Consider the following 19,035-nt stretch of genomic DNA (forward strand, 5'->3'; position numbering starts at 1 on the left):
GCGGCCGAGGGCAGAGCGGGCACAGCCCCGGCCGTGCCCCATCGCCTGCTCCCTCCCTCACCCCCCCAAATCCAGGGAATGCTGCTTTCCCCGCTCCCGGTCCCCGGCGCGGTTCATTCACACCCGCAAACCCTAAAAAAGCTGCAAACGCCACCGAATATTTCCTGCGGGCGGGGAGGGGAGCGGGCAGTTTTTATCCCCCTCCAAACCCGACGCGAAATGTTGGGGTCACTCCTCCTTTGAAATCCCCCGCGGCCTTTCTTTCCATTAAACCAGCTCCCAGCTCAGAAGTTTCTTCCCCACCCTCCCCCCGCCTTTTTTTTTTTTTTTTTTTTTTAATTTAATAATAAAGCATCTCAGATCTCGGAGCTGCAACTCATCTCACACCTAAGCGAGATTGCGTTTTGCACAAGCCTTTCAGCTGTTTTCTCAATCTCTCCTCTGTCTCATTCTCAATTCAGGCAGTTGCTATAGGTATGTTTTAATCCCCAGCATGGTAGATTTTAATTAGTCTTTGTACAGATGGCCAATTAACATTCATTACTTTTGCCTTGAGCGATTAATTATGAGTTTGGATAGAAGGGGAGATGGAGACAGGAAAGATGGGCAGGTGAATAAAAAAAGGGATTTTAATCAGAGTTTGGGAGATTTTTTTTTTCCTTCTGATTTATATATATACACACACACATGGAAAGAGGAGGGAAAAGAGGCGACACGGTGCGAGTTACATTTCCAGAGGATCATTCCCGACCTGGAACCGCGGGAATGGGTTCTCCAGCCAGGGATGCTGCAGGGTTTGGGGCTGCGATCCAGCCGAACCCCACTGCGGGGATGGGGGAAGCGAGGCAGGGAGTGCTGGAGTGACCCCAGTGCCCAGCCTGGGAATCCGCATCCCAAAGGATTTGTGTGCCTGGGCATGCCGGCTTTGGGGCTGTAGCGGTGCCAGGGCGCTGGGGTCAGCCAGGGGAGCGGTGACACGGAGCCGCCTCCTCCGCTGTGTCCGTGTGCAGGACGGGGCCCGCAGCTGTCCCCTCCCCAGCCCCGGTGACACGGCGCTAATTCTTCCTAATTGATTTTTCACGCCGGTGGGAGGGAGACGGTGACATCCAACAACAGAGCCCTGATGTCGCGGCTTTCTCCGGCGTGAAAGGGGCCGGCATCTCCCCCCGGAGCCCGAATGCTTGTGCCGGGGCTGGGTAGCCATGGAGAGCCGCTGCCCGAGCCTTTCCCGGCCGCCGAGCCGCTGGCGCCGCTCCGTGCCTGCCGTGCCAGCCGCTCTCGCAGCTATTTCGGGACGCGGGCTGGCGAAGGAAAATAGCAAAGCCCCTCGGGGCCGCATCGTGCCCCCCCTCCCCGGCACGGGGGCTGCGCCCACATTCCCGGCTGTCCCGGCACGCGGGAGCCGCAGCGGGCTCGGGGCGCGGTTTGGGGTGTGCAGCGAGCGGGGGGGGGCTGGAAGGGGCTGATCCAGCTCGCTCTTGGGGTGGCAGGAAAATGGGAGTCGTGTAAGGATGCTGGGGGGAGGGATCCACCGCACAGGACTCGGGGGGCTCCTTCCCGGCGCCGCTGGAGGCTTTCCCGGGAGCTGGGGTCGCTTTTAGCACGTTTGGGGTCTGGCCCCGGCCCGCTCGGGGTTGGCGCTTCTCGCAGGAGCTTTCCCGGGATGGGGCACTCGGGAGGAGCAGGAAGGGGCCGGATCCCTCCCGGCGCGGCAGGGATGCGGCTGCTGTGTCCCGGGCACGTGGCGGAGGTGTCACCTGCACCCTGCCATGGTCTGTGGCTGGTTGTGTCCCCTGCGCCCCAGCGAGGTCCCCCGGGTGGATGTGCCACCTGCATCCCAGCGGCATTCCCAGAGTGTTCCACCTGCATCCCAGAGTGGTCCCTGCGTGGATTTGTCACCTAGATCCCAGCACAGCCCCCGGGTGGCCGTGTCACTGGGATCCTGGAGTGTTCCCTGGGTGCTTCCCCACCCTGGGCAGTGCCCATGAGGAACCACCCCATCAGTGCCTGACCCACCTCATCCCACAGAACTCTGGGAAGGGCTGGATGCCCGGGAGCCCCAAATCCACGCCGGGCACCCACCCCAGGAGCTCTCCTGCTGCAAATGCCTCCTCCACGAGCCGGATCCCAGCTCTGCAACCCTCAGGGATCAGCGTGGCCTCGGCCAGGCCATCCCCTCCCCACCAGCTCTGTTCTCCAGGTGAAACACAGGTGGGACAAACAGGAGCCAGCAGGGAGGGCAACCAACCCCCTCCGACACCCCGGGGCTCCCTCCCGGGCGGGGCAGAGGTCGGGGGGGAGCACGGGAGGCTCGGCACGGCCCCGTCCCCACCTGCAGAGCTGTGGCAGGGTATGGCCCTCTGGAAGTGTGTGCCATGGAAATGTGCACATTTCCTAAAAGCAATATGGAACAGCTAAATATACTGCTCACAAATCTGTTTACACTAATAATGGCTGGGAGCCTGCCATCCATATGACTGCACGGAACCATTGATTCAACAGAAATTCGCTGAAAATCCCTTGCAGGAGGAAGAAACTCACAGCACTTATATTTCATTTTCTCCCCCCTTGTTTTTTCTTTTTTCCTGCTTATCGGGAAAGGGGGAACGGGGAGATGCCGGCACCTCTGGCACGGCCACGGCCGCGTTGGCAGCGCTCTGCCCATCCCTCGGCCCCGCTCCCTCTGCACAGCCGCAGGGCCGGGACACTCCGCAAACCAGGATTCCCCAGCGTGGCTCCAAGCACTGGAGCTGCCTCCAGGGCTCAATGAACACGATATTTACCCACTTCCCACCCAATGGACGGGTCCGAGGCAGGATTTTGGCGCTGCGCTCATTCCCGGTTCTTAAAAAAGGGGGACTGGAAAAAAAGAGGGGAAAAAAAAAAAACCCTCCGGAATTGGCAGCTCGCGGCGTATTAATGGAAATGCTGCAGACTTGGCTCCCGCTCACCTCCCCAACATAATGTTAAATGGCAGCAAGGCAGTATAGCAGTCATTTACATATGGTGCTTATAGACGCCAAACTTATTAACACAATAAAACTGCTGCGCCACGAGCTTTCCTGCCTATTTTTCTCCTGGAGGATGTCAGTGTTGGAAGCACCTATCCGCCTCGTATGGAAACACCCGGGGCTGCCTTTCATATGGCACCGGCAAAATAAATAAATGGCTCAGCCAGGGGCCCCCTCCGACCACTCCCCGAGGGAGGAGGGAAGGAGATCTGGGGGTCTGGGGGTTTGCGGGCGGGGGAGATCACCAGGATCCGTCAGAATCCACCAGGATCCATCAGAATCCACTGGAATCCACCACGATCCACCAGGATCCACCCAAATCCATCGGAATCCACCAGGATCCATCAGAATCCACTGGAATCCACCACGATCCACCAGGATCCATCAGAATCCATCGGAATCCACCAGGATCCATCAGAATCCACCAGGATCTACCTGAATCCACCAGAACCCATCAGAATCCACTGGAATCCACCAGAACCCATCAGAACCCACCAGAATCCATCAGAACCCATCAGAATCCACCAGGATCCATCAGAATCCACTGGAATCCACCAGAACCCATCAGAACCCATCAGAACCCACCAGGATCCACCAGAACCCACCAGAACCCATCAGAATCCACCCGAATCCACCAGAACCCACCAGAACCCACCAGGACCCAGCAGCACCCAGCAGCACCCTCTGGAAAAGCACATTCCCTCTGTGGTCGGGATGGGGCAGCTCCACCCCAGGACTGGCTTTAACCCCCCTCCCCCGGCTCTGAGGTGCCCCCAGGGTGTCCCCAAAGCTGGAAGGGACGCCCTGGGTGATTCCTGTACCGATTTTCCTGGGTGCCACAGGAAAAGCCGCCCCAGGCGTTTCCATAGAAGGCGTCCAGGTGCTTCCAACAGGGAAGTTCTCCACATGGGAAGGGAGGCAGGAGAGCAGGAGAATTCCCAGCAGTGGTTTGGCCATGCTGGGAAGTTTGGTGTCCATCAGGGACATTTGTTGGTGGCTGGTGCAGTGACCTGGTGCCATTTAATGGAATTCCAGGGAGGCGAGGGCAGCCAGGTCTGCTCATCCCCCCTGATGTGACCCTGCGAGGTCCCCACGGGGTTTTGGGGACACTCTCCCAGGATCCAGGTGGCCACAGCTCCTCTGTCCATGGTTTCCTGGCCCTGGCATCGGTGCAGTCCCACAGGGAATGTTCCTTTCCTGGCTGCTGGAGCGGGGCCAGCAGGAGCTGGGGGGTGATATGGGGTCACAGGGGGAGCTCCTGAAGCCTCGCCGGGGCTGGAGGTGCAATTTCCTGCGGGGAAATTCCCAGGAAGACATTTCTGCTGGAATGACAGCCCCACCGTGCGTGGGAGAGCGTTTCTGAGCTGACACCCGAGAGCCCTGGCGGGAGGTCCCTGCTGGGACATGAACTGCCACACCGATCTGCACCCCAAAAGCGCTGGGGAGCTCTGGCTGACCCCAAATCCCGAGCTCTTCCTAGTGCTGTCAGTGGGATAAACCCACAAAATTAACCCCAGGAATCAGTGCTGGAGCAGGGAGCTCCTCACCACAATGCCCTGAGGAGATTTACAGGATCAGGGATGGGGGAGGTGTCTGCTCCCAGCCAGGCCACGGCAGTGCCACGCAGCCACCACTGCTGCCACCCCAGGGACCAGCACAACAACCCAGGCTCGGTTTGGGGTTGGGGACTGGATTGAATCCCTTGCTCTGGAGATTCCAGGGATTCCAGGAGCCCAGGGAGGGCGGTGTCCCCTGTCTGCCACCCGTGGCGGTGATGCCACCCCTGGAGCCGTGTGTGCTGCCGCTCCCCGTGGCACCAGTGCTGCTGCCACGAGTCCTGTCACAAGCCAGAGACGCTGATAGTGCCCCAAATCCAGGTGTTCCAGAGCCTTCCATGGCCCTGCTGGGGGAGAACCAGGGCATCACAGCCAGGCAGGGGACACAGGGGCCCCAAGGCCCGGCACAAGGTCAGGGGAAGGTCCCAAAATGCCCAAACTCTACACAGCACTTTGCATTAGTGGGGTTTGGATGGCTTTCCCAAAATCCCTGTCCTGTGTCCCTGCACTGGGCAGGAGTGACCGGAGCAATCCCTGTCCTGTGTCCCTGCACTGGGCAGGAGTGACCAGAGCAGTCCCTGTCCTGTGTCCCTGCACTGGGCAGGAGTGACCGGAGCAGTTCCTGTCCTGTGTCCCCTTGCTGGGCAGGAGTGACTGGAGCAGTCCCTATCCAGGGGCAGCCTGGGCCACCAAGAGCTGAGGGTGGCCCAGCTCCTGGAAAGGCTTTCCCGGGGCCATGGACACCTGGAGGTGTTCCCAGGCTGGAGATGATCCTGTCAGGAGCTGGATGTTCAATGTCTGCAAGGACCTGGCTGCCAAATCCCGTTTGCTTTGCAGGCTCACAATTCCTGTTCCTGACGTGGCTGCAGCCACTGGAGCCAGAGCCGTGTCCCCACCAAGGACCCTCAGGATGTCCCAGCCCTGAGCGAGCCCAGAGCCCGGCCAGGTCACAGCAGATCCCACGGTGCCTGGGCAGGGTTTGGAGAGGGGAGGGTGGACGCAGCCCCCATGGAAAAGCCGCTGAGAGCCCTGTGGAGGTGGGAGAGAACCCAGCAGCCTCTTTCCCTGCTGGAACGGCTTCCCCCAGCCCAGAACTGGGGCACCTGGGTGGCATCCCATTCCCAGACTCGGGGTGGGATCCTCCATCAGTCAGCCTGATCCCATAAACCACAGCCAGCCAGCTGTCCATCCATCCATCCATCCATCCATCCATCCATCCATCCATCCATCCATCCATCCATCCTTCCATTGATCCATCCATCAGGCACAGGGTGGGATTGTTGGGGTGTCCTGTGCAGGGCCGGCAGTTGGACTCGATCCTTGTGGGTCCCTTCCAATAAGGATATTCTGATCCTGTGATTCTGTGAACCATCCATCCCTCCATCCCTCCATCCCTCCCTCCATCAATCCATCCCTCCATCCATCCCTCCCTCCATCAATCCATCCCTCCATCCATCCCTCCCTCCCTTCCTCCCTCCATCCATGGACCAGTTGACACAACCACCTTAAAAAGAGACACTGAGGGAGGTGACAGGAATAACCTGCTGGAAGCCACTGGCTTCAGGGACAGTTTATTCCGATTCAGAATATTCCTGAACTAAATAAAAATTTAAAAATAAAATAAAATAAAAGCCAGGAAAACAGGGAAGGGACCTCCTCAACCTCCCAGCCCTAAATACGCCCGCGTTTTCCCCCTCTCCCCTTCAGGGCTGCCCTTGGTGGCCGGCGAGAAGGAATCCGGCCGGGGCAGGAGCTGTGCCCACGGGAAGAGCAGGTGGGAGAGCAGAGCAGGAAATGATCCAGCGCTTTGAAGTCTGGTCAACTTTTAACGCGGCGGCCGAGCCGTGCCCGCGGCCACGCTCCGGGGCCGATTTTCCACACGGTGCCCTTTGATGCCGGGGCCGCGGCGTTACCGATTAACGAGGGGACAGCACCTGCCGGGCCCGGCCCGGGGCCTCCTCCCTGCTCCGGGGACAGGCACGGGCGGGGAGCTGAGTCTGGGGGTGCGGATGGACGTGGGCACAGGGGTGGCCCCGCTGTCCCTCTGCCACTCCAAACACCCCATAAATGACCCTCTGCCCCAAACCCACGGGCAGCGTTGGGTGCCTGTCCTGCCCCTCTTTCCCTCTCCTTCCCTCCTCTTCCGTTTGCTCCTTGCAGGATCCCCCGGTTGGATTTTACAGACCCCCCCCGGCACCCCCGATCCCGGTGCAGCCGCTCCTGCCCGGCCCCTGCGGTTCCTCGGCCGCGCTCGCACGGCCGCGGCTCTTTCGTTAGAAAGGAAAATGCCTTTCTGCCCTTCCCGGAGCTGCTCCCGGCCGGAACCCAGCGGGAAGGCAGCATCCCGGCTCCCCTCTCCTGGGAATTCCGCGGATAAAGTTTTCTGTCAATGAACCAGGGGCACTTCGAGCCGGAGCAAGACCCCCGCTCGGCCGGTCCGTGTTTATTCCCGAAAGGATAAAAATCCTGCTTGAGTTATCCTGGAGCTGAGAGCAGGCCTGGGACCAGAGGGGAAAAGGAAATTTAAAGATAAATTTGGGGTTCTCCACCGGTTTCAGCGCAGCAGCTCCCTGGTTCCCTCCGTAGCATCCGAGCAGCCTCGCCTGGACACGGAGCCGGGACCGAAAACCACCGGGGCGAATTGGGGAAAAAAATAAATCAGATGAAAGATCTATAAATTCCCGAGAGGGCGATCTACCCCCAAAGCTGCTCCCTCCCAAAAATTGTTCCAGTGGAGCCAGGGCGCCGAGGGGAGATGCCGCCGGCGGGGATCCCACGGGAAGCAGCCGGAGCCCGGCCGCCTTTCCCGTTTCCCCCCCGCAGAAGATGCTCAAACCGAGGGAGATCCGCACGAAACGAAATCCCGGCCCCGCGCCGCGCTCCGGGGCCGCGGATCCCGCAGCGCCCGCTCCGCACCCGCGGCTGCCGCAGGGCTGGGGCGGAGGGGCCGCGTCTCCCCCCTCCGGCCCCGGGGGCAGAGAAAAGGTCGAGGAAAAAAAAAAGAGAAAAAAATAAATTCAATTCAATTCAATTGGATTAAATTGATTTAAATGAAATTCCACAAACGGTCCGGAGCCGGGCACAGTTTTCCGCGACTGAGCCGAGCTGTCCCCGCGTCCCCTTCTCCTTCCCCTTCCCGATCCCATCCCTTTCCCTGCCCCTTCCTCATCTCTATCCCTTCCCCTTCCCCTTCTTCCCCATCCCTTCCCCTTCCCATCCCCATCCCTCCGCGGGTGTTCCCCGCTCCGCTCCCGCTGCCCTCTCCGCCAGCTCTCTCACCCAACTCCGCTTCTTTATTTCCATTTCTCATAGTAAAAAAACCCGGAAATATATATATTTTAAATCTATTTATAATAGATTTTAAATGTCGATTATTTTTTCCCCCTCTCTCCCTCTCTCTCGCAGAAATGAAAATAAAAATAAAAAACGCTTTGCCGACGCTCTCGCTCCATTTTTAGGCTTTCACTTCTCTGGGATTTCGTGTAATTTTTCCTTTCCTCTCCTCATCCTTCTTCCCGCAGCCTCTTGCGGGAGCGCGTCCGCGCAGAGCCCGCGGGCGCGCAGCAGCAGCGCTCTCCTCTCCGCGGGGGGAAGGAACCCGCGCGGAGTATTTCGATCCAGCCAAGTGGAAAATAGACTTTCAACCCCCTTTGTGCGGGAGGGGAGGGCTGGCCCCCGCCTCCGCGGGCCAACAAAACTCCGAGCAGAGCCAAACTGCGGAGTGAACTCGGGACCGGCCCGCGCAGGGGCTGCGCGCCCGCGCATCCCCCCGCGCCGGGGCAAAACGGCCAAAATCGCCACTTACTTGGCGCTTTATATTTAATTTTTTTTAACTCCCAGCGCAGGATTGGAGCCGTGGGAAGAGGTTTTGGCCGGGGGAAGGTCCTGCCTTTGGAAGGGGTTACGCGGAAGGGAGCGGAGCTTGCGCGGGGCGCTGGAGCGGCGGGGGCGGCCTCACCTCTCCCCCCCCGCGGGCCGGAGTTCCGCTCCGCCGCTGCGGGCAGGGCCGGTTTATTTATTTAAATCGCCAAGAAAAAGAAAAAAAAAAAAAAAAAGGAAAAAAGGAAACCAAAGGAAGAAGAAAAAAAAAAAAGAAAGAGGAATTTTAAAAGATCTTTTTAATTTTTTTTTTTTTTTTTTAGACGGAGGGAACCCCCCCGCAGCCGGAGCCCCTCCGCCACAACTTCGCGGCGCGCCTGCGGCAGCGGCTCCAGTCCAGTTTTTCGGGCGCTCTCTGCGTCCTTTTGCCTCCTCTGCCTCCCCTTCCTCCCCTGCCTGCCCCATCTCCCCCTGTCCTCCTCTGCCTCCCCCGGCCTCCTCGTGCCTCCCCCGTCTCTCCTTGTTTCCCCTTGTCCTCCCCTGCCCGTCTCTACCTCCCGTGCCTTCCCCTGCCTCCCCCGGCCTCCTTGTGCCTCCTCTGACTCTTCCTGGCTGCCCTTGTCCTCCCCCGGCCTCCTCTTGCTTCCTCTTGCTTCCCCTGCCTGTCCTTACCCTCCTCAGCCTCCTCTGCGTTCCCCTGCCCGTCCCTCCCATCCCATCCCATCCCATCCCATCCCATCCCATCCCATCCCATCCCATCCCATCCCATCCCATCCCATCCCATCCCATCCCGTCCCTACCTTCCCCTGCCCTGCCCTCCCCATCCCGTCCCTACCTTTCCCTGCCCTCCCATCCCATCCCTGCCTTTCCCTGCTCTCCCATCCCGTCCCGTCCCATCCCGTCCGTGCCTCCCCCTGCCCTCCCACCCCGGCCCTGCCTCCGCCGCCCTCCCCGCTCGGCCGCGGGGCTCAGGTGAGGCCGCCCCTTCCCGGCCCCGCAGGTACCGCCCGTATTTGTAGCGGCCGCCCGGGGCTCGGGGCTGCGTGGGCGCCCGCGGGTGGGCGGCGGGGCGGGGGCGGGCGGGAGGGAGGGGTGCGGGGTGCGGGTCCGCGTGTGTGCCGTGCCCAGGGGGAGGTTTCTTGCACACGCACACACACACACACCGCACACACGCGCGCACCCGCAGGACCGGCCCCGCTCCGGCCCCCCCCGCTCCCGGCTCACACCATGTTCCAGCCGTCTGCGAAGCGCTGCTTCACCATCGAGTCCCTGGTGGGCAAGGACACCCCCCTGGGCCCCGAGGACCCCCCGCGCCCCGCCGCCCTCGCCTACCCCGGCCCCGCCGCCGCCGCCGACGCCGCCGCCTTCGCCCCCGGCTTCCAGGGAGCCGCCGGCCGGGCCCTGTACGGCAGCGCCGAGCTCGTCTTCCCCGAGGCCGTGGGGCACCCGGCGCTGCCCGTCGGGCCCCCCCAGCTGGGGGGCTCGGCCCTGCCGCACCCGCACCCCTTCTTCGGGCCGCAGCACCGCGACCCGCTCAACTTTTACCCCTGGGTGCTGCGGAACCGCTTCTTCGGCCACCGCTTCCAAGGTGAGCGGGGGCTGCGGGGGGCGCGGGCCGAGGGCTGGCGGCGGCCCCGGGGGCTGCGGAGCCGCGGGGCTCCTTCCCCGGGGGTCGGGGGGCCCGGGGGCAGGACCTGTTGCTGCCGTGCCCGCACGCACGGCCGGGGCCCCCGGGCGCTCCACAGCGGGGCCGGTGTCTCTGCACACCCGGGGCCGGTGTCTCTGCACACCCGATGCCGGTGTCTCTGAACACCCGGTGCTGCTGCACACCCGGGGCCGGTGCCGCTGCACACCCGCGGCCGGAGCGCTCCCGCAGCCCCAGGGCCGCGGCCGTGCCCGGGCAGAGCCGGGGACCCGGGGCAGCCCCGCAGAGTCCCGGCCGAGCACCGCGGGGCTCCCGGGGACGGGACCGGCGCCGCCGCCTCCGTGCGCAGCCGAGCCGGGAATTTGGTTTTCTCCTTCCCGGGAGCGAAGGGAAGGATTTCGGTGCGGTGGATCTCGGCTGCGCAGCGAGACGTTGTTTGGTTCCGTAGATTTTCCTCTCTATTCCGTTTCTTCTCTTTATTTCTCTCTTCTCTTTCTTTCCTTTTCTTTCTTTTCTTCACTTTCTTCTTTTGCTTCTTTCGTTCTTTTCTTTCCTTCCTTCTTTCTTTCCTTCTTTCTCTGAATCTTCTGGTTTTGTCTCTGTTTCTTTTATCTTTATTTTCTTTCTCTCCGTTTCTTACTATCCTCTTCCTTTCCCTTTCTTTATCTGCTCCCTTTTCTTTCCTTTTTCCCCCATGTTTGTTTTGGTTTTTTTCCCTCGGTTTTTATTTTCTCATTTTTCTGTCTCCGTTTCCCCTCCATCGCCGTCCCCTCTGTCCCGCCGCGGTGCCGGGGGGTCCCGCAGCCCGGATTAGTTTTATCTGCTCACCACCAACCCCTCGCTTGTCTCCGGGGCTCCGCCGGGGATTGCGGCCGCTGCCGGCGGCGCTCGGGGGCACCGGCCCGGCCCCCTCGGGCCCCGGGAGCGGCTCCGGCCGGGGCCGCGCGGGGCTCCCGGTCCCCCACAGCCCCCGGGCCCGGCCCGCCGCTCTCCCGCGCCGTCCCTCTGTCCTGCCTTCTCTCCCCGCCTTTAATTCTCTTTTTCTTTCCTCGCTTTCGTTTCTTTCTACCTTGTTCGCTCGCTTGCGGTGCAGCTTCTCTCCTTCGTTATTCTTTGCTTCTTTTCCTTGTTTTCTCGCTTTCCCACTTCTCGTCTCTTTCTTTCCTTCCCCTTTCACTTTCTTTTCCTTCTTGTTTTTCTTTCTCTTTCTTTCCCCCTTTTTATTATTGCTTTCCCACTTCTCTTCTCTTTCTTTCCTTGTCCCCTTCCCTCTTTCTTCCTCCCCACCACTTTTTTCTTTCTTAGTTCTCCTTTTCTTTTTTTTTTTCCTGTCACTTTCTCAGTCTTTCTCCTATTTTATAATCTCTTTTCCTCTCTCAGTTTTTTCTCTGCCTCCCACCTTCTCTTCCCCTTTCTTTCCTCTTCCCGCTGCTCTCCCCGTCCATCCCTTCTCCCTCTCTTTCTTTCTCTCTCCCTCCCCTCCCTTTGGCGCTGTGTCCAACCCCACCGTGGGACTGCGAGGAGCCAAGAGGGAGAATGCGGGACAAACGCTGCAATTTTAGGGTGGGGAAGGCGCCCAGAACCCCTCAATTCCCCTTTTGTGCCCTCCCCGTGCCACAGGGCGAGGAGGCCACCACAACATCGCCCTGCATCGGGGGGGCTGCGGGTGCTGGTGCTGAACTCCGCTCTGTGCCCGCAGGGAGCGAGGTGTCCCAGGAGAGCCTCCTGCTGCACGGCCCCTTCGCCCGCAAGCCCAAGCGCATCCGCACGGCCTTTTCCCCGTCGCAGCTGCTGCGCCTGGAGAGGGCCTTCGAGAAGAACCACTACGTGGTGGGCGCCGAGCGCAAGCAGCTGGCCAGCAGCCTCAGCCTCTCCGAGACACAGGTACGGCCACCCGCCTGTCCCACACCTGTCCCGCTGTGTCCCGAGATCCCAGTCCCGGGAGCAGCTCGGCACCGGCCGCTCGGAGCAGCACCGGCCCCGCACGGTGCTCCTGCTGCGAAATCCCAGCTGGGATTGCCCAGGAGCCCCAGCACGGGCAGACCCCGCGGGTGTTTCTGGGCTCCTCGGGGTGGGTTTGGGGTTTTTTGCGTGGCAGCATTCGGGTGTTACGGTCGCTGTGGCAGGTTTGCGGCCGGGAATGCAGCTTTGGCATCATCCCGCGCTCCGGAGCGGTTTTCCGGTGTTGTTTCTTGCCTGCTTGGGGTGTTTTCCCTGGGAGCAGTTTATGGGTTTAAAAATCCGGTTAGGAAAGGAGCAGCAGCCCGAAGCCTTCCCTGGAAAGCCGGAAAACCGTGGCTCAGCCGAGCAGCTCCGGGTCTGTGCACCAACACCTGGAATTCAGGATGGGTGTGGAGACGGTGCTGCCGAGGGGCGCAGGTTTTGGATGAGGCTTTCGGAATCAGAACAGACATTTCCCAGGAATTTAGATATCAGGAGACCCAGGAGAAGCACAAGGATGAAAGGAAAAGTGAACAGAGCTGGGGGAAAATGAGGGAATTGGGCTGAGCACCTCTGTGTGCCCGAGGCCGGTGTCCCGGTAGTGGCTGTTCCCAAATGCTCCAGGGAAGGAGCGCTATTTCCCGGGATATTCAGTAACTGAGCGGGGGAGAGAAAGTTTTCCCCAAATTCTGGTGAGGTACTTGGGCCTATGTGCTGAATTCATTGAATTTTTGTGCTTTAATTTAATTGGGAAATAAAGCTGGAGCCGTGGGTGTTCCAGGGCCCGCCTGGCTCATCCTCGCCCAGGCTCTGCCAAACAAAACCCCCAAACGCATCCCTGGGAGCGGGAAGTCCCTGGGAGGAAAATGTCACCGGCACAGGGACGGCGGGAAGGAGCAGGTGTGGATGTTGGGAAGCAGGGACCGAGCCCCCTAAATCCAGAGGGTGTGGGAATCCCGAGGGCAATGCTGTCCCGACCCCCAGCCCGCGGCTCGTGGGGCCCAGCGCTGACGCCCGGCTCAGGTCCCTTCCACTGCTCCCGTCACCTCTCTGGGCTGGAACGGAGAAAAAAGGGGAAAAAAGGACAAAACCCAAAGGTCAAAGAACAACCAGGAACTTGTCTGAGTGGAAAGGGCAGCTGTGGGATGCCCGAGGGGAAGCTCAGCCATTCCCTGGCCTTTTCCAGCATCACCCGGAGCCCAAACGCGATAATGGGATTTACTGGGGAAACGCAGCGGCATCCGAACCGAAATCCCAGGGAGACTCAGGAGTGGAAAGAGGCCATGCAGATATTTATAATCTTCATTTTTTTATGTGCTGCAGCCTATTTGGTGTTTCCATGATTTTGGGAAGCTGCTGCTGCTGGCAGGGAGCGAGCGTGGGGACAACGGGAGGCGGCTGCAGGGCTGGGAAAGGCTCCTGTCCTTCCCACGGCCTCGGGATCCATCTGGGAACGGGCATCCGGCAGCAGAGGTTTCATGCAGCAGGGAAAGCCTTTTCCCTTCTGTTTTGTGGCTTTGGAAAAATAATTAAAAAAAAAAAATCTGTTTTAATTACCTCGAGGGAAATAATCCCAATGTGCGGAGGGACAGGATTTGGGATGTACACCCAGGTATTGGGATCGGAGGAGTGGGACAGCCAGGGGCTGGCGGCTGTGCCAAAAGCAGGATATTATTACTATTACTATTATTATTAATTATATATTCGGTGACAAATCCTGCATGGAATCAAATTTCCATGGAAAACCAACCCCCTTGTCCACGACACCCATCCCAGTGTGACACCGGTGTGTTTTCACCTGGGGCCCCACACCCAAACCCACAGTTGGGGGGGTTTTACGATTTTTTTTCATGGATTTAACAATTCCCAGACAGGATTCAGGTTATGGCTGTGCCTGGCCCTATTTCCCAGCTGTTTTTCCCTCCGGAAAAGGGAGTTTTGTCCTTTGGGCTGTGCCAGCTCCAGGTCCCCCAGCCGGGGAGCAGCACCTGGAGCAGCCCAGGGAAGGTGAGAAGGGTTCAGGTCCTGCCCAGCATCGGGAAATGCCTTGGGATATGGGGTGGGGACGGTGCAGGGGTTTAACCCCTTCCCAGCCGTTCTCCTCCCAAGGAGTGGTGTTAATTTGGGATAAGATCGGAGCAACAGGCCCAGGGAACGGCAAAATCAAAGGGACTGGGGGAAGAAAACTCAACTCAGGGTCCTGAGGCAAATCCAGGGTTCCGTAAGTGGGGTCAGGGTGCAGCAGGTGCAGGGAGGGCTCCGGAGGGAAGGTGGGATGGTCTGAGCGAGAGGAGCCGTCTGTGGGGTTTGGGTGTGATGGGGGACACGGGGGGCACGGGGGGGTGAGCCGGGCGGCATCGAGCCGGGCATGTGGTGGGGGTTCCAGGCACTGGTGGCACTGGGATCAGCGGGGATTCCAGGCACTGTGGATGCTCCAGGATTGGTGTGCCGGGCTGGGATCTGGCAATGGGATGAGCTGGGGGCACCGTGCTGTGTCCTGTTGGGATGGGCATCGCCTCGCTGTGCCCAGCGCTGGTGGCACCAGGTCACTTCACCTCCCAAGGCAGCACCCTGGGCTGGAAAGGCACTTCCCTGGGTTCCTCTGGTGCGATGGAGCCCAGAATTCCCAGCAGAGCCACTCTACCCCTGGCAAACCCTGTTCGGGGTCTCAAATCTGCATTCCCAAAGCAAAGGCCTCTCCCTGGCTCCTGCCCGAGGGAAGTTTGGGGTGATTGTGGAATCACTGCATATCCCAGGGTCACCTCCTGGCTTTGGAGGATTATGGAGTCACTGGATATCCCGGTGTCCCCTCCTGGAGCTGTCCCTGCAGGAATGGAGCAGCCCTGGCCGGGGGCTCGAGGCCGGCCGGGAATGGCAGCCGCTCCATAATTAATAATTAATAATTAACAGAGCGAATGCCTGGGAACCACGGGAGGAGAAAGATGCCCAGATAGGGCTGGAGAGCGGCCGCAGGGCTCAGCCCAGGGCCGGCAGCTGTCCCTCCCCCGGAAACTGTCCCCAGAAGCAAACTCCCCAAAGTTTTGGGGTGCTTTCAGGAGGAAAGTCCCAGCGGGGACAGCAGGAACAGGCGGAGGTGCGGCGCTGGCACTGGGGGTGGTGGCACTTTGGGTGACAGCCCGGCACATGGGCTGTCACCCGGGGATGGCAGGGCTGTCCCTCTCTGTCCCCTCCAGACGCATCCCAGCGCTCTCAGCCTTTGGGGCATTGCCCAGGGAAGCTCCACACGGAGCCACCGGATTTTAATTGTGCCCAGCGTGGTGATGGCAATGTCACCTTCGGGCCAGGGCTGATTCTCCGCGTGCCATCGGCATTCCCGGAGCAGAGCTGGATGTCCTGGTGGCCGTGGTGGCCCTCGGGGCACTGCACAGGTGGGGATGTGCAGGGAAACCCAGGGATGGGAGCTGGGGCAGGATGGGTGGGGCAGGACCGGGATGCGGGAGCCATCCCGGGACCGTCCCCATCCTGCAGCAGGAGCACGGGGCGGGAGGTGACCCTGGGGCCATTCCCGCCGGGAATGGCGGGGCTGGGAGCTTGGCATGTCACTGCAGCTGGATGCACAAGCCTCGGCATGGGAACGGTTAATTTGGGAAGCGATAAAACCCCGGGCTCGGAGGTTTAAACCAGTTACTCCTGGAGTCGGGATGAAGCGGCGCAGGGGGCAGCTGGGAGGGGATCCCAGTGCCCACTGCGAGCTTCTCACACTTTCCCCACTGTGGCTGCGGCCCGCTGGAGTGAGGGATGCGGCATCGGAGGGCCAGGGAGCTCCTCCAGGCTGGAAACACCCCCATTCCCGCAGCTGGGACAGCTGGGAATCCCGGGGAGCCTCATCCCGCAGGACCGGCCGTGGCCCTGAACGGAGCCGGGCAGAGCCGCCGCTCCCCCTCCCTGCTCCCACACAGCCTCGCCCCGGAGGGTAAATTGCTTCCTGCCTTGCTTCCCCTTCCACACCTCGGGGTAAGGCAACTTCCCCGCTCCCAGAGGGCCGCGAGCTTTAATCAAAGTTTGCCAAGTGCTCCGCGCTGCTTGAACGGAAGGCGCCAGCTCGGTATTGTTCCGGGAATGCCCCAAAGGTAGGAGAGCGAATGGGCTGTGTCCCGGGCGGGGCAGGACACATCCCGGTGGCACAAAGAGCTGTTCCCAGAGCCAGGGCGGCCGGAGAGTCAAGGGCTGCTCCTGTGTTGCTGCGGCTCCAGGGAATGCCGGCCCGCGGGATGGGAATGCCGGCCCGGGATGGGAATGCCGGCCCCCGGGATGGGAATGCCGGCCCGGGATGGGAATGCCGGCCCCCGGGATGGGAATGCCGGCCCGTGCCGCGCCGGGAAGGCTCCGGAGCAGGGAGCAGGCGGTGCCTGTGGCTGGTGCTGAAGGAGAATGGGAAAAGGGCCGGTGATCCCGGCAGGGAGCGGTGCCAGCGGCTGCAGGATCCGGAACAGCTGCAGCGGGAGAAGGCTCAGCCTGGGCTGGGCTGGCAGCGGCGGCCGAGCAGCGGCACCTAGTGCTGCGGGCCTGGGAGCCCCGCGGCGTCCACAGCCCGCCTGGGGCATCCTGGATCCTGCCTGGGGCATCCACAGCCCGCCTGGGGCATCCTGGATCCTGCCTGGGGCATCCACAGCCCGCCTGGGGCATCCTGGATCCTGCCTGGGGCATCCACAGCCCGCCTGGGGCATCCTGGATCCTGCCTGTGGCATTCTGGATCCTGCCTGGGGCATCTTCATCCCACCTGCAGCACCCACATCCCGCAGCGCTGCCTGCAGCATCCCACCCCCCTGCCATCCCTCACCCACATCCCTGCCCGCAGCACCCAGCGCTGCTGCCCGGGGCATCCACACCGCTCCCTGCAGCATCCCAGCTGCAGCATCCCTCACCACCCCAGCTGAGGCATCCTGCATCCCATCCTGCATCCCATCCTGCATCCCATCTGCACCATCCCACATTCTGCACTGCCGCCTGCAGCATCCCGCATCCTGCATCCCATCCTGGACCCCTGCCTGCAGCATCCGACCTGCAGCATCCCTCCCCACTGCCTGCAGCATCCCTCAATACCTGATGGAGCACCCTACAACCCTGCCTGCAGCATTCCCACATCCCCCACCCCATCCACGCTGCTTCCTGCAGCATCCCTCATCCCTCACCGCTGCCACCAGCATCCCTCATCCCTGGCTGCAGCATCCTGCATCCCTGCCTCCGGCATCCCTCATCCCTCACTGCACCACAACTGCCCCATGTCCGTGCTGCCCTGTCCACCCCGGCCCATGCTCCCAGGGCTGGGATTGAGGACTGTGGGGTTGGATCAGGATTCCTGGGGCCTTGGCAGGTGAGGAGGGCGGGATCCCCAAGGACGGAGACTCCGCTGCCTCTCCGGGCTCCTGGGACGGTGTTTGGCACCAGCGCAGTGGAAAAGGTCTGAAACCTCGGTGTGGTCAATTAATGATCGATAATTGCAGTCACAGTCCTGGCTGGAGGTGTGGGGATGGCTCCGAGTGTCATCCCAGTGGTCACTGGGGCCACGGCCGCTGTGCCCGTGGCATCCTGGCACCAGTGACAGCCGGACCAGGGCCGGCTTTGGCTGCTGCCACAGCTCTCTGCCCAGCCAGGCACAGCCCAGCTCAGGCTGACGGGCTCTGGGTGCTGCAGCGAGGGTCCCCTGTGCCGCTGTCCCGTGTCTGAGGTGTCACCGAAGTGTCCTTCACCCCCCGGGGTTTCTCCAGGGCTGGGATGTGCAGCCGAGCAGGGCTGGGAGGTGGCAGCAACCACATTTGTCCCCGGTGTCCCACCTTGCCTTGGGAAACCGAGGCAAGGCAGGGTGGCTGTGGGAGTTCCTGGAGGGACAGGGAGGGACAGTTTTCCAAGGAAAACCGAGCTTCCTGCGGGCTGCAGCGGCGTCCCCGTGCGGGGCCAGCTGTGCCAGGACCCCACGAGCGCCCGTCTCTCCGTGTCCCAGGTGAAAGTGTGGTTCCAGAACAGGCGGACGAAATACAAACGGCAGAAGCTGGAGGAGGAGGGCCCCGACTCGGACCAGAAGAAGAAGGGCTCGCACCACATCAACCGATGGCGCCTCGCCACCAAGCAGTCGAGCGGAGAAGACATCGACGTCACCTCCAACGACTAAGGCAGGGACAGGCTCCTGGTGCGGCCACCATGGAGAGGACCCCGGGGCAGGAAGGGGGGACACAGGCGGCGGCACCGACCGGACTGTAGGGACGTCGCCCAAGCCGCCGCCGCCGCCCGCGGCCTTTCCTCGGGGCGCCGGCCCGGGCGGGGACCGACCCCCGTCCCCCCGGGGCGTCCCTCGGAGGGGCTTTTCGGGGAGCTCCCGCCGAGCCGAGGAGGGAGAGGAGGCTGCCAGGGCGGCCCCGGGACCGCGCATCCCCCTCGGCGCTGGAGTCCGTGAGATCCAACCAACACGTCCTACCGGAAATGTTCCACCCCCTTCTTCATTTGCCTTTTTATTATCATTTTCCACCTTTTCCTCCCCCTCCCCTTCCCCCCTCCCTCATTTTCTCCGTTGGTTCATTGTTTGGGTTTTTTATGACAACTCATTTTAATTTATTCTTTCTTTCCGTGCCCGTGTGCGTGCGTTCCCTGCCGTAGGTAGCAGCTGTAGTGAGTGTTACTGCGTGGAAATAAAAGGCAAAACGTGCTGGAAACTCATCTGGATACCTGGGAGGGGAGGGAACGAGGGGACCGCGCCCTCCTCATGGTGGGGACAGCGGCGTCCTTGTGGGACGGGGACTGGGAGTCACTGGGAGGCACTGGGAGTGATGGAACAAGCGGAGTTTGGTGGTCCCATGGCGGTGGGTGAGGACAGGGGTGTCCCTGGGGGTGTCCCTGGGGGTCCCACAGCTGTGACAGGTACGGGGGGTGTCCCTGGGGGTCCCACAGCTGTGACAGGTACAGGGGGTGTCCCTGGGGGTGTCCCTGGGGGTGTCCCTGGGGGTGTCCCCGGGGGTCCCACAGCTGTGACAGGTACGGGGGGTGTCCCTGGGGGTGTCCCCGGGGGTCCCACAGCTGTGACAGGTACGGGGGGTGTCCCTGGGGGTGT

The 19,035-nt window shown here is 61.5% G+C and overlaps 2 protein-coding genes across 3 annotated transcripts; both read left to right on the plus strand.

The window, feature by feature from the left end:
- The first annotated feature begins 9,472 nt into the window (after positions 1 to 9,472).
- Positions 9,473 to 18,640, plus strand: EMX1 (empty spiracles homeobox 1). 2 transcript variants are annotated; one of them, XM_069014850.1, is made up of 3 exons: positions 9,473 to 9,974; positions 11,731 to 11,915; positions 17,935 to 18,640. In XM_069014850.1, the coding sequence occupies exons 1-3, from the start codon at positions 9,614 to 9,616 to the stop codon at positions 18,100 to 18,102; spliced, it is 714 nt and encodes a 237-aa protein (XP_068870951.1). In that variant the 5' UTR covers positions 9,473 to 9,613; the 3' UTR covers positions 18,103 to 18,640. The 2 variants fall into 2 exon arrangements, with proteins under 2 accessions (XP_068870951.1, XP_068870950.1); XM_069014849.1 differs by lacking the exon at positions 17,935 to 18,640 and adding an exon at positions 13,296 to 13,525.
- LOC138110128 (splicing factor 3A subunit 2-like) lies at positions 14,354 to 17,928 on the plus strand. Its single transcript, XM_069014848.1, has 2 exons — positions 14,354 to 15,066; positions 15,167 to 17,928. The coding sequence occupies exon 2, from the start codon at positions 16,365 to 16,367 to the stop codon at positions 17,265 to 17,267; it is 903 nt and encodes a 300-aa protein (XP_068870949.1). The 5' UTR covers positions 14,354 to 15,066; positions 15,167 to 16,364; the 3' UTR covers positions 17,268 to 17,928.
- Positions 18,641 to 19,035: the final 395 nt, after the last annotated feature.

Source organism: Aphelocoma coerulescens, chromosome 4 (assembly GCF_041296385.1).
Source record: "Aphelocoma coerulescens isolate FSJ_1873_10779 chromosome 4, UR_Acoe_1.0, whole genome shotgun sequence".
Lineage (NCBI taxonomy): Eukaryota > Metazoa > Chordata > Aves > Passeriformes > Corvidae > Aphelocoma > Aphelocoma coerulescens.

Excerpts from the sequence above, each read along its gene's own strand:
- LOC138110128 (XM_069014848.1), top strand. The coding sequence starts at position 16,365 with ATGGGAAAAGGGCCGGTGATCCCGGCAGGGAGCGGTGCCAGCGGCTGC.
- EMX1 (XM_069014849.1), top strand. The coding sequence starts at position 9,614 with ATGTTCCAGCCGTCTGCGAAGCGCTGCTTCACCATCGAGTCCCTGGTG. Across the intron at positions 9,975-11,730 it reads CTTCGGCCACCGCTTCCAAG|GGAGCGAGGTGTCCCAGGAG; the intron begins GTGAGCGGGGGC and ends CTGTGCCCGCAG. Across the intron at positions 11,916-13,295 it reads TCAGCCTCTCCGAGACACAG|CCTATTTGGTGTTTCCATGA; the intron begins GTACGGCCACCC and ends TATGTGCTGCAG.